This window comes from Oculina patagonica, chromosome 2 (genome assembly GCF_052425735.1).
Source record: "Oculina patagonica isolate OP01 chromosome 2, crgOcupat, whole genome shotgun sequence".
Lineage (NCBI taxonomy): Eukaryota > Metazoa > Cnidaria > Anthozoa > Scleractinia > Oculinidae > Oculina > Oculina patagonica.
In genome coordinates, this window is record NC_135759.1 from 8101621 (window position 1) to 8120316 (window position 18696).

General features: G+C 37.8%; 2 protein-coding genes across 2 annotated transcripts in view; one reads left to right on the forward strand and one right to left on the reverse strand.

Annotated features, from left to right (window-relative positions):
• The window catches only part of LOC144642929 (uncharacterized), a 73339-nt gene that overhangs the window by 30187 nt on the left and 24456 nt on the right, over positions 1-18696 (forward strand). The window lies entirely within an intron of this gene.
• LOC144642911 (coiled-coil domain-containing protein 91-like) lies at positions 8958-18654 on the reverse strand. Its single transcript, XM_078502016.1, has 13 exons — positions 18510-18654; positions 18240-18284; positions 16712-17341; positions 14958-15134; positions 13655-13756; positions 13493-13570; positions 12973-13080; positions 12405-12497; positions 12250-12318; positions 11533-11619; positions 10918-11007; positions 10075-10188; positions 8958-9384 (listed from the first exon to the last, which is right to left on the reverse strand). Exons 1-13 carry the CDS (start codon positions 18558-18560, stop codon positions 9268-9270), a joined length of 1761 nt encoding a protein of 586 aa, XP_078358142.1. The 5' UTR covers positions 18561-18654; the 3' UTR covers positions 8958-9267.

An 18696-nucleotide genomic window follows, 5' to 3' on the forward strand; every position in this document is an offset into this window, starting at 1 on the left:
CAGCAAGATGGTTACTCGAAGAGGCCATCCCAATAAAATGTTTCGTTTCCCATCGCCCCGTCTCTTGTGATGGTGGGTCGGTCGGTCGGTCGGACAAAAAAAAATGAACACTTGAAGGGTTCTGGGTTCCAGAAAAGGCCGGGCTGCTAAGTAAGTAAGCCTGATTACAAAGTCAACTCGAAAACGTGGTCTTTTCGTTCGTTATTCCTTAACGATGTTTATTAAAGACAAAGACATCACATCATACCGATTGTTGTTAATAAAACAAGTTCGTGTGCTTGTAAATTGAAGTACTTGCTTCTTTGACTAGTGAATCTGGAATTTTTTTTTTACTTTTCAAAAAAAATGGGTCGGTCAGGCGATGGGAAACGAAACGTTTTATTGGGATGGCCAGAGATGTTTTATCTTTGTTAGAAATGTGACGGCAAATAAGTGCTCAGTATTTAGGATTGACTGATTGAAACTTTCAAAGCATTACTTTGGGTATCCATCTGTAGGTATTGGGGCTCTCGATGACGCGTTTATACACAGAGCAAGAAATGAAAAGATCGACAAAATAAAAACTAGCTGAGGAGAGACTTCCTCGCCTCTGAACAAATTAAATATTCAAGGATCTACTGAGGAAGTTAGTTTAAGTCAAACTCAATAGAAAGGGAAGTTTCAAAATTTATACATATATTACTGTCTATATATAACGGCGAGAGAATGTAAACAAGCCACGGATATTAGGTGGGTGTTTCAACAACACTTGCACATAAAAACGTTTCTTGTAAATTATCAGTTGAATACATCAGCCTCGCGCAGCGACTTCTAATACCACGACTGAAGATTCTGGTTAAAAGTAATAGTGTTGTCTGATTTCGTTCAGCTATATGCAAATAAAACCTCACTCACCTCAATTAGTTTACTATTAGAAAAGACGGGTATGTATGCGTTCACCAACACACGAGGACTGAGTGAAACTATGAATTTGTTTCGTTTTGGTAGCTGTCGAAAACTGACAGTTGACGAATAGCATTTAGGAACTTGCCAGTCTACGAGGAAGTTTGTTTTAGTGCTATTCAGGTGAAAGGAAGTTTTGAATTTCATTTTATTTTATTTTTATTTTTATTCAAAATTGTTGGTCACGTGACCTTGTCAGTCAAAAGGATATGTGCTATCGTGTCCATGATAATCAAAATAATAAACTATCGCTAAACAAATTACATGTAATTTATACACTTTAAAAGAAGCTTTTATTTTTCTATTTTGTATTTTTATTTCGTGGCGCACCGCCCGCATAAACTAGCTGTTTTGCTTAGCGTGCTGACCACGTTAATAAAGATTCATTGTATTGTATTGTATGCAATAAGTTTTAAAATAAATTAAATTCAAATGAGTGCTCTTTTTTGCCGTACGTCTGTGTAGCAAGCCTCGGTCTATAGAATACACGCTATGAACTGGTTGTGCTTCTTTTAAATACCCCGCACACATTATCCACGAGGTCGTAAGCCACATAAACATGGATCCCTCGAAATAAAAATATGGATGCCACAGGCTATTTTGGCAACGTGTGTAGGAGACCCATTATCACATGAAAAATTATAGGAACGATCTAATTTTCACAGCCCTTTTTTCACGAGTTAGTAAGACACAACAATATTCCTAGACGTTTTCATTGTGAACGGCGCGATAACAAAAAAGTTCTTGTTCAATTCAATGAACAATCTCATTACAATAGCTTGCTAACGAGAAGGTGTGGGGTCTGTGAGGTGTCAACGTAAAAACTCATTATCGAATACTGTAGTTTGCTGACGAGGAGATAGTCTGTTCTGTTCGGAGAGAGGCGGCACTCACTCTCTCGCCCCAAACCTCTCGCCATTTTTTCCAGTCGTCGCGCCGTGCCGTTTTTCGCGCCACTTCCTAACTAACCGGATCAATCCTAAAACAAGTATAAATATACATCACCCTCAAGGTAATGAGTTGAAACTCGTTTTAGTATTTAGAATGAACCAAGGACAAACAGCTAAGGTGTCATCTTAACAAAATAAACAGGATGGACGGATATGGCTAAAAATCCATCCTGTAGCGGATTGGCGGATTCACATAACCCCCTCTTCTCTCGACTCTTCTCCCACTAAAAAGGAAGAATTGAATGTTTTATATTATATTATGTTATTTTGATATTTCAATTTAGAATATTCCAGTCACGTGACCTTGTTAGTTAAGATGAGAGATACTAGATCAAAATGATAAATGAATTGAGAAACTTTACGTCTTTTTACTTAGCTTTTCTCAGCCCCTGAAAAAGGTTAGTTTTGTCCAGACGAAATATTGGGCAATAAAATTTATTTAACCTTTTTAGCTGTCCGATCAGCCTTGCATTTGGTTTATCGTTTTACAACAAAACAAATTTAAAATAAGGTTTCTCTTTACAATTATACATACTATTATATGACCTGTTTGTGGCTTTTTTAGCAATACCCCCCACGCGTCACATGAACTGTAATTTCGTGGGTTATTTTCAAAGATCAGGTCACGTGACCTGCAGCTGCGAGCTCCATCCACGTGGACCCTCAGGCAATTTTGGCATCGTATGAAAGAAATTCATCATTACCGGCATTAGTGAAACTAACGCCGATATTTTTCCTTTTTCTATAAAGGTTTTTTTCCAATCCATTAAGCCAGAGAAATTAATTAAGCTGAAATTTTGCCGGAAATTAAAGGAGCTGTAAGCAAGGTCACGGGACGTCAGTGGCCGAGAATTTCCGCGCGAAAAGCTTGAAGGTTTCGACTAAAAGGCATCTTTTTCGTTGGTTCCACTTTGACCAAACCGACAAGAATGATTTATTTCTCATGATTCTTGAGCAGATGTGTATCAGAATCGATCGGAAAATAGTAAGCGTTTCATTTTAGAACGCTGCTGCCGGGAAGGCACGGGGACTAGCAGAGCACGTGTTTCATGTCATGCAAGTCAGGCAGGTGAAATATGCCAATTATTCCCGCCATGTTTACGAAACAAGTATACTTGAATACCAGCATGATAGTAAAAGTGTTCTCCATCTTAAGTTTATAACCAGTTAAAGACAAATTTATATTATTGCCCCCCCCCCCCCAAAAAAAAAAAATAATAATAAAATAATTAAATGAACTTATAAACTGCTTAAAACCGGAAAAGCCAACATTAACATGTGAGCGAGCCACCGAATGGAATACCGCGTACGTTGGCATGTATATTCGATCGCCCACTCCGCTCTAGAAAATTAGGCTTTGACGGATGTACCCAGGCGTACGTGCGAATTTTTCAGATTTTCAGTTACATTTTTCATTTTCTGCCTTGGCTGGCTGACTTCCATTGTTCCTCGATGACAACGTGGATGACGCCATCTTTGGAACGAGTGTGACGGACTGGGTTTCTAGATGGCAACCGCTGGCTTATCAAACCTATTCCCCAGGCCTCCTCGGCTCCTTTGACAAAAATGAAGGCTAAATGCATCTGGGAGGCTTTGGAGGCCATAAATAAAGTCAGATTGTGCTTTTTAACACAAAATTATACAAATAATCAGTCGAAAATCCAAAATAATGCTAGCAGTGCTTTTTGGGATAAAATGTAAAAAAAATGCTCGCGAAGCCAAATAATGCCAAAAAAAGTGCTAGCACTATCGGTAACTACGGTAAGAGCCTACGCACACACACACACCATATCACCGTATCACCGTAACAACCCAAGGAACGGCTCAGACAAATGTCAATCTTGATTTGCCTAGTTCCTAGGTCTCTTCATTTCAACGCAAACTCGTTCCCAGGGATTTTCCCAAATTACCAAGGGAAATTCCCTGGGAACGAGGTTGATTTCAACGCGGTCGACAATCCTTTGGGTCAAAAAGAGCGTCTGTCCCGGTGACCGGTGACGTCACAGAAACGGTTTCGCTACCGAAGGCCTGGGAATAGACCATTTGCATTATGACGTAAAAGCGCAAAGACTTCTGGTAGTTGTAGTTAGGTTCGCGGGAAAACACCATTTCTGGCTTATGATTGGCTAAGGGCAGCCAAGCGTGAAGGTGGACATCCAAGACTTTTATTTTGATCTGAAGTTGAGCTGCAAAGTTTACGCTCTTGTTGCTTCGAAATTTGTTTATACATTTATTTTTTCAGTTACCTGTCAAAAATATAGAAAACAGGATGATAGCTTTGGAATGAAAATTGACTGAGTTCTGTGTTTTAACCAAGACAGACAAATGTTGTTCGTGTTCAAGTAAGTTTAATTAATATGTACGTTGTGTGGCGGAGTTGACTTGCTAGAGATTCATTCATCGCGGCCGACAACTTCTCTTCGTAAATAATTTTAGCCTAATATCACAGCTTCAAAAAAAAGCGCACTGGAAACAGATTGCTTGAAAGGACGAGTCGAGGATATAACTAAATTTGTGTGGAATCAAGTGAAAGCAAGGCAAGCCATTGACTTTGTTCTCAATCGATTTTCAGACGTTCAACAAACGATCGCTTCCATCAATCACAGGTGAATTAATTCTTCACTGAAAAGCTTAGAAAATTTACCATATATCATGATTGCTCGGCGGGACGGTCAGTTCAATTTATTTTTACAGTGAGACAGAGAAACGAGTCAAATAATTTTCCTCGTTCAATCGAGCTTCATCGATGAATCATGAAGGGTCAATCATAAACAGTTTTATTAAGCTGATCAAACAAAACTACCCTGTGCAGGTGAATACAGATCATTTGTTTTTATCTTAAAATTGTATTTTTTCGTCAAATTAGAACTGTAATTGCAACATTCTTTAACAAAGAAGTTTTCTTGTTTTTGTACTGGAAATGTCAACTCGTCGAGTAGCAGTTGTGGTTTCAATCCGAGCGAGGGCCGTGCGAGCAAATATAATTTTATTTCCATAATCTTGTTGATGAACGATTACTTGTGCGACTCGAAAGGTGAGCCTCAAAGATTTTTACGAGTAGAAATCATGTACTGTGCTCTCCCATGTTTAGAAAGGGTAAAATATTGCGTCTTCGTATATTATTTGAAAATACCTGGTAAGCAAAAGTTTTAGGAATTTAACTAAATAACCGCGCGACTGAGACTTGGAGGAAACACTCGTTGAAACTTCACTACAAAACGCAACCCAGCAAATAAACAATTTCTTGCATAGTTTTTTTTTTTTTCATTTTAACGGACTTGGTTTTATACTGAGAGGTTGTTTTTTGCCCTTTAAATGAAGCCACAGGGACGTCTTCTTCGGTGAGAGTAATTTTCTTTACCTCCATCACGATTTTCTTGGGCAAGCGGGCTTGATGACGATTCAAAATTTCCCGCGAACCTAACTACAACTACCAGAAGTCTTTGCGCTTTTACGTCATAATGCAAATGGTCTATTGAAAAACATTGTAGATAGTGTGTAAGGACGCTATCTCAAGGATAGGGACATGATCAAAAAGGACAAGGACATGATCAAAAATAAAAAGCGCAAACATAGAGTTGCCAGTAGCTGCCAAGGTGTGCATACCATGCATGCATCTGCCAGTTTGAGGCGATTCCTTTCGATACGAGAGTTCATTTTCCCACAGCCGTACCGGATGTCTCTTCCGACTTGTACGATTTAATACATGTTTTACAAGTGATTGATACTGGTAAACATATGGGCCCTCTCAGGGGCCACAAAGCATACAGCTGATTAAAATTCAACTACACTACCTCCGGCTCATTCGAATTTTTGACGACGCACTATCCCGACCCGTTTAATAAATTTCGTTCGCACCTTCAAATTGAACGATCATGTAGGCTTTATAAACACAAGCGCGAACCAATTCTTAAATATAATATTACACATACTGATCTGTTAAAAAATGGGAACATGTGTTAGTTAAAACTGCAATAAACTCGTGTGAAAATTGCACACATGCAATAAAATAATTCACATTAAAATTACACAAATTATACGCTAAGATTGAGAGGAGATGTCTTACAATTTGCCATAAACACGCACGTAATATACTATAATAAATAAACTTCTGAAGTCAGCAAAAAGACCTTGCCACATAAAACTTACTTCGATCACATTTTTATCTATTCTACTAAAATTATTTTTTTTATTCTGCGTATTTTTGTTACTTACCACTCCGTGCAGCCAAAAGACGAGTTTTTCTCAAGGAACAAAGCTACACACTCATGAATTCAAAGAATTCCTGTTTATATAAATCCCCGCTGTAAAATAACAAGCTACTTATTATTGTTAGGAAGTCTGCCAAAAAAGTAGCAAAACAAAGAATTCAATAACTGCCTTGAAAGTTTTGAAATCCCCTTAACACTCTTTTCACCTGACCAAACTTTGAAAAACGCAATCATTGATGTTGTTATGGTTATATATTTTTAAAAATCCGGGCAACGAAACCTTTTTCAGCCATCTATCACTATATTCTACTATTGAAAGTAACAGACAGCTCTACAAACACGAAAATATTCATAAACAAACGTAAATGTCAAGACGTCGACCAAACAGGAAACTTTACTTTAATTCATGGATTTCCATCAATAATTAAGCCGCATAAAGCTGAACTATTCTCAGTAACTCCGTATAAAAGATAGCCTTCTTCGCAGACATTCTTTGGGCTCGTCGAGCGTTTCGATTTACAATAACAAATTTTGCGCGTGGAATAAAGGTTGAACGGAATCATATATGTTGAATGAAGATAATTCCGTGTGGCAAATACCCGGCTAAAAATATAGCTATTTCTAAAACTGAACTCGTTCCAAATTTATAAAGGCGCGTTAACTATTTATTTACACCAGTTTTGAAATAAAATAACGTCTGTATACACTAATTATAAGGGGGCTAGGCAAGGCATTAATTACTTGTGATTTCTCTCTTCTTGAATAAATACAGACCTATTTTCAGTTCAATTTTTTCCTGCCTTCTATTCGCCGTGGCTTTCATTTTTTTGTACTTTTTCCACAGTTTGGAGATCTTTGTATAGTAAATGGCGATACGAAACCACAAAAAAAAAATGTTAATCGATAAAGTTTTCAGTATCCGGCGAAAATCACAGTACAAACGACGGAGATGCAAAACAGAAGTTGTCTTTTGTGACATGTGTCGAATTTCTACAAGTATCTAAGCTTGCCTAGTCAGGTGGATTTACAAATTGGCAGCCGTTTTCGTGTGCAAAATGCCACATCAACCATGCAAATTAATTGGCCATTTAGTTTATTTTCCTTTTGTATAAACTATTTTATGTCAATAAACCACGACGCTTTTAGCAGGGAACGCACAAAAATAAATGTCATAAATTATAAATTTACCACAACGACTCAATCGAATTCATTTCAGTGACAAATGACACGAAAATGTGTTTTATCTTGAAAGGTTGCCCTATCTTACATAAATAAAACTACACTTTCCGTTAATGAAATACTTCAGTTGTGAAAATGTTTCATCACCAAATTGTCTTAGGGAAGTGGTTATAACAAGTGCATGTACTCGAGGAGGACCCACCTTATGTAGGGGTAGGGAGGCTATGCAAGACACCACCCGTCTGATTAGCCAAATGGACAAAATTTATTGGCTTCAAAATTAACGCTTCATGAAATTAACGCGAATTTCAAAAATTCGCGTTAATTTAAGTCGCGTTAATTTAGTTATCGTTAATTTCCCGCACCGTTAATTAAATGGAGCGTTAATTTCCATGACCTTAATTTTCATTTTTTTGGCCCCAATTTCGCGATACGGTCCAGACGTTTTTGACTCAAAGGAAAAAGCAATATTCTATCAGAGTGGTATCACTGAAACCGCGAAAAACGCTCGAAGCGGTCAGATTCCTTCGCTAAACCACTACGTTTGGGGAAAGTACCGCGAACATTGTTTTTTCATTATGTACGTCGCGTTAATTTCCTTCATTTTGAAATGTTACCCCCCTTTTCGCGTTAATTTCCTTTATTGGGAAGTAATTCTTTCTTCCCTTCGCGTTAATTTAAGTCGCGTTAACTTCAAATACCTTAATTAACACAAGCGTTAATTTCCTATAATAAGGTAGGTGTGCACGAAGCTTGCATTGCTGGAGAAATGGGGGGGGGGGGGGGGGATTTCGGAGAGAGTGCAATCTCGCCCCATACCACAGGCAGCCCAAGCTCTCTATCAGATTACCTTTAGACATGACTCTTGCTTCAAAGCGGTTAGATTCCATGAAACGCGAAAGAGATATTTCCGTTCAACCCACGTCAAGCGGTGAAAAAACGGCCTTCAGGTAAACCCCCGCCTTAAATGTTTTACAAGTCACACTTCGCGGGAAAAAAAAGACAAAACGAGAGAGAATTGAAGTTGGCTCGGAGTAGCTTCGGCTCACTTTATAGCTCCAACTTCCGTAACATGAAGCGACATGTAGGGAACCTCCCAGCATTTTCATCAGAATGTCTAGATCTCATCAAGACCCATTTATACACCTGGGTGGAGGGAGGCGCTGTGAAAAAAGTCTTACCTGAGAACACAACACAACGAATCCAGTTTTCTCGAAGCAGCGCGAAAAACGACGAGTGAAAAACTGGACGATGGGTTTGGTAGAGGGTGCAGTTCTCACATGAGTACAGATACTGAAACTGTATATTCCCCCAAGCCTGTTTTCTCTATGGCAAACAACATGGCTAATTTACATTACAATGTGGAAACAGACCAACTTGGCAGGTATCTTGAATTGTCCATTGGCGTGTATAACAACTATAACATATTTCTTCCAAGATGCGGTCTAAACATGTTTTATGTAAAACGGGAAAAATTCCAGTCATAGAACTAGATTGACAGTCGGTTTTGTCCCTGGCCTGGAACCAAGAAAATTGACAAACACTTCCTCGTTTCCAGTGACATTTGACTCTTCCAGTCGGTAAGGGCTGGGTACAAATTGCAAACGTAACGCAAAGGGAGGGGAGGGAGGTGAGGGAGAGAAGGGTTAACAATTTTTTCAACACAGAAACTGAGTCGAGACGTGGTTGGCTTTTGTTGTTATTTCTTTATATTAAGTCGTTGTTTACCTTACAAATTCATATAAAATGGTTCGTTAATAGTCCCAAATCGACACTAACAACCCTCCATATTCTTAATGAAACGCTTACCGTATAAAATCAACTCTTACCTGATAAAAATCTTAGCCCCCTCCAAATTTAATAAGATTCCACTCTTAGGGAAAGCGCAGCTGAGCGCGTAAATGAAAGCAATAAAGGACATTAAGAGCACTTGGTGCCTTATGTTTTGTCCTTTTCATTTGTATTTTAAAATTCTATACTACAGTCTAATCTTCGGGATCTTTTTCATGTTGGACCTCCATCAGCATTTTTAGTTGAGCCCTTGCACTTTCTAAGAACAGGTCCAAACCATGAAGGTGCTTTTGTCGAGCAGCTCTATCGGCCTGTTGGGAAAAAGGACCACAAGACGGTGTAAATCGTGCGGGAACATTTAAGACCAAAGGCTTCTGGGCGGAATTAATTAAAGGGGGTATGTCACGCAATTTTAGGCAATTTCGGCACTGACCAACTGGTCATAGAAATAACTGAAATATCGTAATAACGGCTTAAAACTGTAGAAGAACTCAAAAGAAACACAGAAAGGCCAAAAAGGGGCATGGATGGGCAAAATTCGCGAAGATTAAAGCGGATTGCGTTCGGATAAACTTGAAAAACGTCGGCCCGACCTTTTTTCAAGTTTATCTCAATTTGTATAAAGTGTCATTTACAATGCTCGAAAATCATCTTTGTTTGTTATGTGGCCGTGATATTGCCAAAAGAAGATTTTTGCCCTGCCAATTTGAAGTTTAGAGCTCTTAAAAAACGAAAATAAATAAAATTATCTAAAATACCGTGACATAGCCCCTTTAACAGACAAGCAGGAGCAGTTTCCTCTTATAAGAACTATACTGACTTTGTATTAATTTTGCTGGCGAGCGAACGAGCGAACCAGCAACTAGCGGAGGGGTTTGAAGCTTAATTCAAGAGTTTCAGGACCTTTGCCATATAAATTTTACTATGGTTATACTTTTAATTTAAGTATTTTTCTAGACAGAAAAATTTATCAAGACACGATAAAACAGAATGTTTCTCACCTCTTGCTTCGCTTTTAAGTATTCCAGCATTTCAGTCTTTGTTTCATCCTTTACTTCTTGAGCAAACTCTTTGCCACATTGTCTTTCCTCCTTTAAGACCTCTTCTAAGACCACCTATGATACCCATCGAAAGAGAAAGGATAGTGGGTATGAATGATTTAACACCATCATTGCATTAAATAATAAAGATGGTAAATGTTAAACTCGGTGATAAATAATGAAGATGAATTGTTTAACAATGTTACGAGCATGGGACAAAGAAAAAATCTGTGTCCCCAAGTGACCGAGCTTAAAATTTACATCTTTATTATTTACTACTTGATGATTTCGACATTGCTGATCCTAGCAGTATGCAGGACGCGTGTCACTTATCAACCTAGTAAATGGCCCAGCTCACAACGAGTCTCTCGCAGCTCAGTTGGTTAGAGCGCCCCACCGGTATCTGGCAGGCCATGGGTTTGATTTCCTGCTGGGGACTCAGATTTTTTCTTTGTCCCATGCTCATGTCATTGTTGGAAAATTCATCTTCATTATTGCGTTATAATACATGTACAAAAGTGGTTTCAGGAGAACGTTGTTAGGGCAACTTATAACAAAATGCTGCCAGAGGGTTAGCATCATGCTGCCAGAGGGTTAGCATCGTGTCCGGGGGGGGGGGGGGAAGCAAACATGTATTCCTGGTCGCTTCATACAAAAGAAACTGGAGTTATTGTTAGCGTGGGCTGTGATGAGCTACATGGCTCCTCTAGAACGTTCTGACTAGAACAGACTAACCAAACCAACCAAGTAGACAAGAAAAAAAGAAAGGGAAAATTAATTGTCTGGCAGTTTCAGAGTCCTAACCTTGCTGGTCTCTCTCTCTTCCTTGATAGAATCCTCCACAAGTTTCTGTAGCCTTTTCCCTTCTTGGTCTGTTATTGTTTTTATAGTTTCCTGTGGACAAGCAAAACAACACTTGGTATATGTGAATCCCCTTACAATTGTGTCAAAAGTCATCCTAATGTGTTCCTATTAGTTTTTGAGAACTGCTCTACAAAATTAAACCATTATTCACAGGTTTGCTATGATGTGTAACTTCAATAATGTCAAGTTAAATTACCGGTATATGTATAGTAGCAAGTGTACCTCAGTCCCGGGGGGACTCCTATATGAAACGGACGGGGATGCTCATCAGAAATTTTAAAAAGAACCCCTAAAAGAGACCAATCTGGGTGTGGCTCAAGCTTTTCTTGACCCCTAAAAGATACCAAAAAACTAAGAATAGAATTTATATTTGTATATTTCTTCATGTGTAACCCTAAACCAGACCATTATGGCTAAAAAATATTGGCGTTTTGCCCGGAAACCCCTAAGCAAAGCCAAAAGTTCTAACTTTAAAACCACTAAGGAAGACGACAAGCATCGCCGTCACTTCCATATGCGAGTCCCCCCTTGGGACCTCAGTGCACACAAACACACCTTATGCTCCATTATAAACTCTTGATATTTTCTCCTTTCCTCTTTCCTTGCCATTTCCATAGCTTCTTCATTTTGTTGCCTCGCATCCTGTTGAAAGAAAAGACCAGTGCTGCAATTTTTTGACCCCAAGCAAGCAATCTTATAATCCGAGCAAAACTAACTTGTTTGTATTTTTAATACTTGTTGATTAGCATTTGATTTCTGTTACAATGCAGGAGAAATAGTAACTTGTTTGTATTTTTTTAATACTTTGTTGATTAGCATTTGATTTCTGTTACAATGCAAGAGAATTGAGAAATAGTAACGAGGAAGTGAAGACGTAGATGGAGCATTTTTTATTGGGAAGGGGTGGGCAGACGGAGAGAAGTTAGGTCTTATCTCGTTCATAAAACATTAGGGGGGAGAAGTTTGCTAAAGATTTGAAAATAGACCATATTTGTATTCTCGATATTGGACTGGAACTAGCTTGCAATGGAGGCTTTTGCGGGGGAATATCATTAAAAAATAGCTTCATGTTATTTGCATTTGAAAAGATTACCCGCATGAGCCTCCATTGCAAGCTAGTTCTAGTCCAATACCGAGAATACGAATAAGGCCTATTTGTGAATGCTGATATCACTTGCAACAGTATAACCCATTCAATTTTCTCTCTCTTACCAACTGAAAAACCCTAAACTAAGTTACCTAAACCTAAATTAAACCTGAAATAGAATGTACCTCAATGGCTTTGTCTAAAGCCTCTTTGCTCTTCAATCTTTCTTGCTCCAAATGGGATTCAATTTCTTCCTGAGAATGAATTAAAGTGTTTAGTACAAAACTGCATCTAAAGAACACATATATTCACAAACGCTTATGTGCTGCAGTCTTCACACCTTGTGTCTTTGTTTTTCCTCCTCTAGTAAATCACTGGCTTTCTGTTCATTACGTTTCCTCTCACCCTGCAATGTTCTTTCAAAGCTTTCTTGCTACAAGACAAAAAGTCAGTGTATTGGTTTATTTAGAAAATGCAAAGCTCTGATGATTTAGACGAATTCCAAGCTAACTAAAAAAAGCAACTGTGTCACATGTTCTATCCCTTGGTAAGGGAAGGGGCTACTAAAAAATATTTTATATGGGGAGGCTCTTCCCTGAGGTCCAAACCCTTGCCTGAAAAGGGCACCCCTTTTAGGCAGAGGGATCCTCCCTGTATAATCCACTATGCAGAGTACCTCCCCCAACCCAGAAGGGGGAGGGGGTAGTGAAAACATGGGTCCTATGCCAGCCAATCAAGAAGAAGATGTGCCTCACAACTAATTATGATTTGGCTTGCCAGCTGGCATTACAGAATGCATTGCTTTGTTTTGGATAAAAGTCAAAAGAAGCTCTGCTCACAGAGTGTTACTTCTGTAAAATTTATGTTCGTCTCAGATTTACTCGATTCTTTAGAAAACTACTCTTTACCTGCTCTTGAAGGAACTCCTGGAATTTCTTTGTTTGATCATCCAATAGTTTTTCCATCTGAATCTTGTTTTCTTGTTGTTGCTCCAAAACTGCTTTCCTGGATAATTCCTTTGGCAAGACAGAACTGGTCAGTACAAATTCAAAGAGGTAGGAGAAACACTCGCTAAGATATATCGGACCTATGCTGTGGAATCGACTCCCAACTAACTTAAAAAACTTACTGTCTCTGCAATCTTTTGAAAGACAGATCACTTTAAATAACTAACCTTTCACGAAAAATTGAACATGATTGGGAGAACTGTGTTTTATGTAGTACATGATTTACTTTAAATACGAATTAACTTATTTTAAAACTGTTGTTGAAATTATTTGTAAATAGCGTAGTTAAATTTTAGTCTTTTTTTATTGTAAATATCAATTTTAAGTCTTTTTATTATTATAACATTTATTTATTTTATGTGTCCCCTATTAGTAGAGAGTGTTTTCACTCTCGGCTAGAATTGTTTGGCAGTACATGTACCTTATATTCTTCAACAATAACAGCTAAGGTATCATGGCCAGCCTTTCTAATCTCCTTTATCTGGTCTTCATGCTGCTCCTGCAAAATTACAGACAATACAGTTAGGCTTGGTTTTGCTAATTTTTTAATATCAATATTTACTATTTTTGTCATGTTCATTACCTGAAGATGTTCATATTTCTCGTTTTGTTTAGCAAGCAATTCTGTAAGATTCTTCGATTCCTCTTCAAGGGTTTTGTCTTTCTCTAGAAGTGCATCCAGGTCCTTTTGGGAGAAAGCAGACATTTTTATTTGATATAAACCGCTGAACAAGTATTTAATTCAGTGACTCTGGAGAAAATGATCAAAATAGTATCCAAAAAGAGCATCTAAGAAATTTGTCTGCTCAAACACATTTTCAGCAGCTGCTAGTGGAGCCTTATGCTCTACTAACAGGAGCAAAGTAGAGGATGAGTGAGTGTTAATTTCCAAAAAGTTTTTGCAACATTTCAAAGGAATGCAAGCAAAAAAACGAAAATGTCAACCGTGCATTTTGTTTGTATTATTCATCATTGTAATCTATCTCCATATCCTTGTCATTGTTACAATGTAGTAATTATAATAGTTTGTATAATTTATTTATTGAGGGGAGGCGTGTTGGCCTAATGGTTAGTGTGCTGGACTCTGGATTAAGCAGTCCAGGTTCAAGCCCTGGCCGGGGTCATTGTGTTTTGTTCTTGGGCAAGTCACTTAACTTTCACAGTGCCTCTCTCCTTTGAAGTATAAATTAAATGTGTATCGGCAAGTTCAGGGAAGGGGGGGGGGGGGAGTAGAAATACTATAAGTTGCTTCATGCTACTGAAACTTGGATAAGCTCTGGCCTGATGGGCCACTATATATGCTTGAATGCAGCCTTAAATTTTTTTATATAAACCTCATGCAAAATTGGTTGTCATTCATTCCTTTTGTTTGGTCAAGTTTCTGAAAATACCGATGGTGACATTTGAAAATATATGGAATAATATGCTAAACTGAGAAGTTTCAGAGTTTTTGGTTAAAAGGTTGCAGATTTGTGACTTATTCAATTATATATAATAAGAGATTTGTGTGGAAAAAGCCACCCTGGCCTGCCTAGCCTCGTTTTCATGTTTTTGGCCGTATAAATGTCCCTGTAACTTCCCATTAGATAAAACTATAGCCTTGAAACTTTATTCATTGATTTACTTTGACTTGAGCTTTAAGTTAAAAGTGATTTAATCTTGTTGACAAATGATTCTTCTGGGGGCTGAAAATTAACGGCAGCCATATTTGCATTGGGTCTATTAAAGTGACCAAAATAGGTGCTCCACCTTCTTTGATCAATATTTCTAAAGAAACAGTAACAAGAGAACTACATGTACAAATCTATTAATAGAATGTGATTACATTGTATTGTGAAGTAAATGTAGTTTTGCCAACAATGCAGTTGATGCTACATTTTAGATACCTTTTGTAGTTGTATTTTTTCTTGCTCAGCAATGGACAGCTTTCCTTCCAATCCTTTCACCTTATCTTCAAGTTCCTTGTTAGAGTCACTTGCTTCTTGAAGTTGCTGTGACAGTTCCTTGTGGCTGTTGTCTGTTGGCTTGTCAAATACATTCTGCTGCTGTTGAGCCATTACCACCTGATGCAAACAATACATATAACTATGGTAATTAGCTTTTATTATGATAAAAAAATCACATTACAGTCAACTCTCTCTTAACGGACACCTCTATAAGACGGCCACCTTCATAAGACGGACACCTGGTGATGGTCCCTGTCGCTTTTCAGTCATTTCACTGTAATTAAACTCCCTAAAAGACGAACACCTCTCTAAGATGGACAACAGACACTTTGAAGTCATCAACGGACACTTAAGAAGTGCTTTTTACAATTCTCCGTATTCTTTCAAGGTCCTAAATTTTTTAATTCACTTCCACCTGAAATTTCGGGCTCTTCATCACTGGCATCTTTTAAAAGAAAACTTAAAGCATATATTATTGATAACTATTAACTCCGTCTTCTATTAAGTCTTGTCATTACTTCAGTGCCTGAACCAGTCATCTGTTTTTCTTGTGAGGGAACCTAAGCTTACAAGCCCCGTGGTTTTTTATTAGGTTCCCTCGCCATTTTGTTTCTAATCTTATATTATATTGTAGTGTTGTAAATTAATTATTATCTTGTATATTGATTATCTATTTTTTCATAATTATATTTTTTGTTTGTGTGGCAAAAAAAAAAAAAAAATAAGTTTTATTAGTAAAAATACTTCCAAACTTCATATTGCTAAAACAAAGTTAGTCAGTGCCCTAACGATACGCCTATACCAAGCTTACTAACCAAAAACAATGAAGCTTCTCTGTTTATGTGAAGCAGCCAATTATTGATTGTAATGAAAAAACGAGTCAATTTCCTGATATTATTGATGTCCCAGTTTGTAGGTTTTGTTAAAGAAAGGGACTTTAACAGACTCAAAACAGATGTGTATTCATTGTGCATACGTTCAGCTTTATTATCTCACAATTACTGGTGTCGTGTTTCCTCGACTCTCTACAAGACGGACACCTCTCTAAGATGGACAGTTGCGGCCGGTCCTGAAGGTGTCCGTCTTAGAGAGAGTTGACTGTATTTTGTTGTTTGTGGCGACTCCATGCTCCATGGAGGCATAGCAGCCTGATGGTGGCAGCCAGATTGATAAGACATATTGACCAATTCTGAGGCATTCATCAGTTAAATGTACACCAATAATTATTGCCCACACTAAACATTTATAAACCTCTGGGATCACACAAAGTAGTCATTCAAAGTAATCCAACAAAATAATCATTTTTTGTGATCATGCATGAATGTGCATAAACCTTGTGCTTTGTTCTTTCAAATTCAAATCATGCATAACAACAGTAAGTATGCATTTCACTGAAGAATGTTCATCCAAATGTCTTAAATGATCTCTAAAAACCAAGTCAGTGGCAATAAATTTTACAGTCACATATATTTTAACAATATCAACTCCTGACTACAATTACTCCACATTGTGTAGACCCATATCCATACCGATTTTTTAAAAGAACCCCCACCCCACTGGAAATTCCAGTTAAATTTCAAAAATTTCTTTAAAATGTTTGGTCCCCCACCCCCCAGGAAATTTCTAATCCCTTCCGTGGGGGGGGGGGAGTATGGATGTTTTCTGGATCTACACATTTAAACTTTTTTACATGCCGATAGTATGTCTTGAGCTGATGAAACTTCAGTATCCAGGGTATCGAAAGTATCAGGAGCATATTCTTGGGTTTGTTGATTTACTGCAGTGATGTTTGATGCTGCATAGGCTTCATTTCCAACTGCAGGATGTTCACCATTTAAATGAGTTTTCTGTCCCTGAGAAATGTTACCATCTTGATCACCTGAAAGAGGCTGTGATGGTTCAGTCAAGGCTTCACTCAGGAAAGAAGAAAAATCTGCATGGAAGCTGTCATATTCTGTTTTGTCGTTCAACTTGTCTTCTTCTGCAACTGTTTTTACAGACAAAAGAGATTTTCCCGGAGAGGAGAAGTCTTGATTGGTGGACAGAAATGAGTTAATACAATCAGAATGGTCATCAGCTACCAGAGGGTTATGCACCGCTGATCTTGGACTTTTACTAGTTTCAGATGTTGTTGTATTTAGTAAGAACTGGGGTGTTAACGATGACACAGGATTAGGTGATGGCATCATCTGAGCTGCGGGTTGGTTAAAAGACACGGCAGCAGCAGCACTGGGTGATGCTGGTGGTGGTGTCGCAATTGCAGCCCAAGTGATCACTGATCCAGATCCAGACTGGCTACTACCATTAGCAGCTGGCGTAGCAGACTGAAACATATATCATACACAAATAAGTTACATGGCCAATACTCTGTAAACTAAATTTACATGTAGTTTAAAAAAGCTAATGATGAGTTAACTCAGTGTGATGGGGTCTTTTACATGCAGCAATGACATAAACGATTTAACAAACCATCTTATACTGTTTAGAGGTTGGCATGCAATACCTATCCAGCCTCATCTTGAATAGTGCAACATGAATTTACAGGGACGGGGGAGCTGGGGGGGCTTTAGCGCCCCTAGAATTTCTGAAAAAATAAAGACTTATAAAGAGAAGGGTCTTTTAAGCCCCCCCACTTCAAGTCACTAGTCAGCCCCCCTACTTGGAAAATTGCTCTGCCGTCCCTGCTTTAGTTACAAGCATTTTATTTTTTATCCTTAGTTGTGACTTTACCTGCCAACAGAACTCACATGCATTATGGAAGTCGCTGGAGCATCTTCATTAATGTTTGGAAGTTTCTGGAAATTTTTTGAAATTCGGGTTATATTATGGATACGAAAATCTCACGCATTTGACTTCAGAAACGTTGGGAGGTATATATCACTGACAAAGAGTCAATGAGTCCCTCAGTCTACTAGATAGTGTTAAAATAGAGTACCAGCGGATACTATGGTCGGGTTCATGGTTTGAGCTGCCACTAACTGAAATTTGCAACTTTTATCAGCTTACATGACTGTGGTTAAGAGATTATAAAAAGCTTGCATGTATATTTGTGGTTAAATTTTTCCTTGGTTAATTTTTTTTAACCAGTTTGATTTTTATTTCCCTTTGTTTCGGACTATAAAATGAATATGAGACAATGAAAAATAAAAAACAAAAACCAAAGATTAATTAAAACCACAACATATACACATAACTTGTTGAAATAAATTAACCAACAAGTACCTCAAAACCTCCAAAATCAGCCCAGTCATCATCATTATCATCATTCTGAAAATAGATTAAATATAAATATTTCAGGTGATTTTATTTATTGATGACTGAATTTATAGAAGACGCAATAATATTTTATTTTAACAATAAGATAAACTTATATTTTCAATATATACTTTAAGAGCAAGCAGATAAACAATTACAATATTACAAGACTAAAAAAATATTTTGGTTCAATTAAATGCGGAAAATTTTGTAGTTATGCAAAGATTGCGTTTATACCTGGCCATTCGTGGACGCTGAACCAAAATCTGCCCAACCTCTTCCGTCCATTATAGTTGATTGCTCTTACTTTTCCATTAAAACACAAGATAAAAGGACAAAACAGAACAAAACGGAACAAAACCTCTATCAAAAGCCATTAACTTGAGGGAACAAAACTTTTTGACCAGGCGTTCCAAACGTTTCC

Bases quoted from the DNA above. Each gene is read 5' to 3' on its own strand.
- LOC144642911 (XM_078502016.1), bottom strand. From the start codon at position 18,560: ATGGACGGAAGAGGTTGGGCAGATTTTGGTTCAGCGTCCACGAATGGC. The intron at 13,081-13,492 runs GTACATGTACTG...GTCTTGCCAAAG, and splicing joins TTATTGTTGAAGAATATAAG to GAATTATCCAGGAAAGCAGT. The intron at 12,498-12,972 runs GTAAAGAGTAGT...TTTGTCTTGTAG, and splicing joins AGGAGTTCCTTCAAGAGCAG to CAAGAAAGCTTTGAAAGAAC.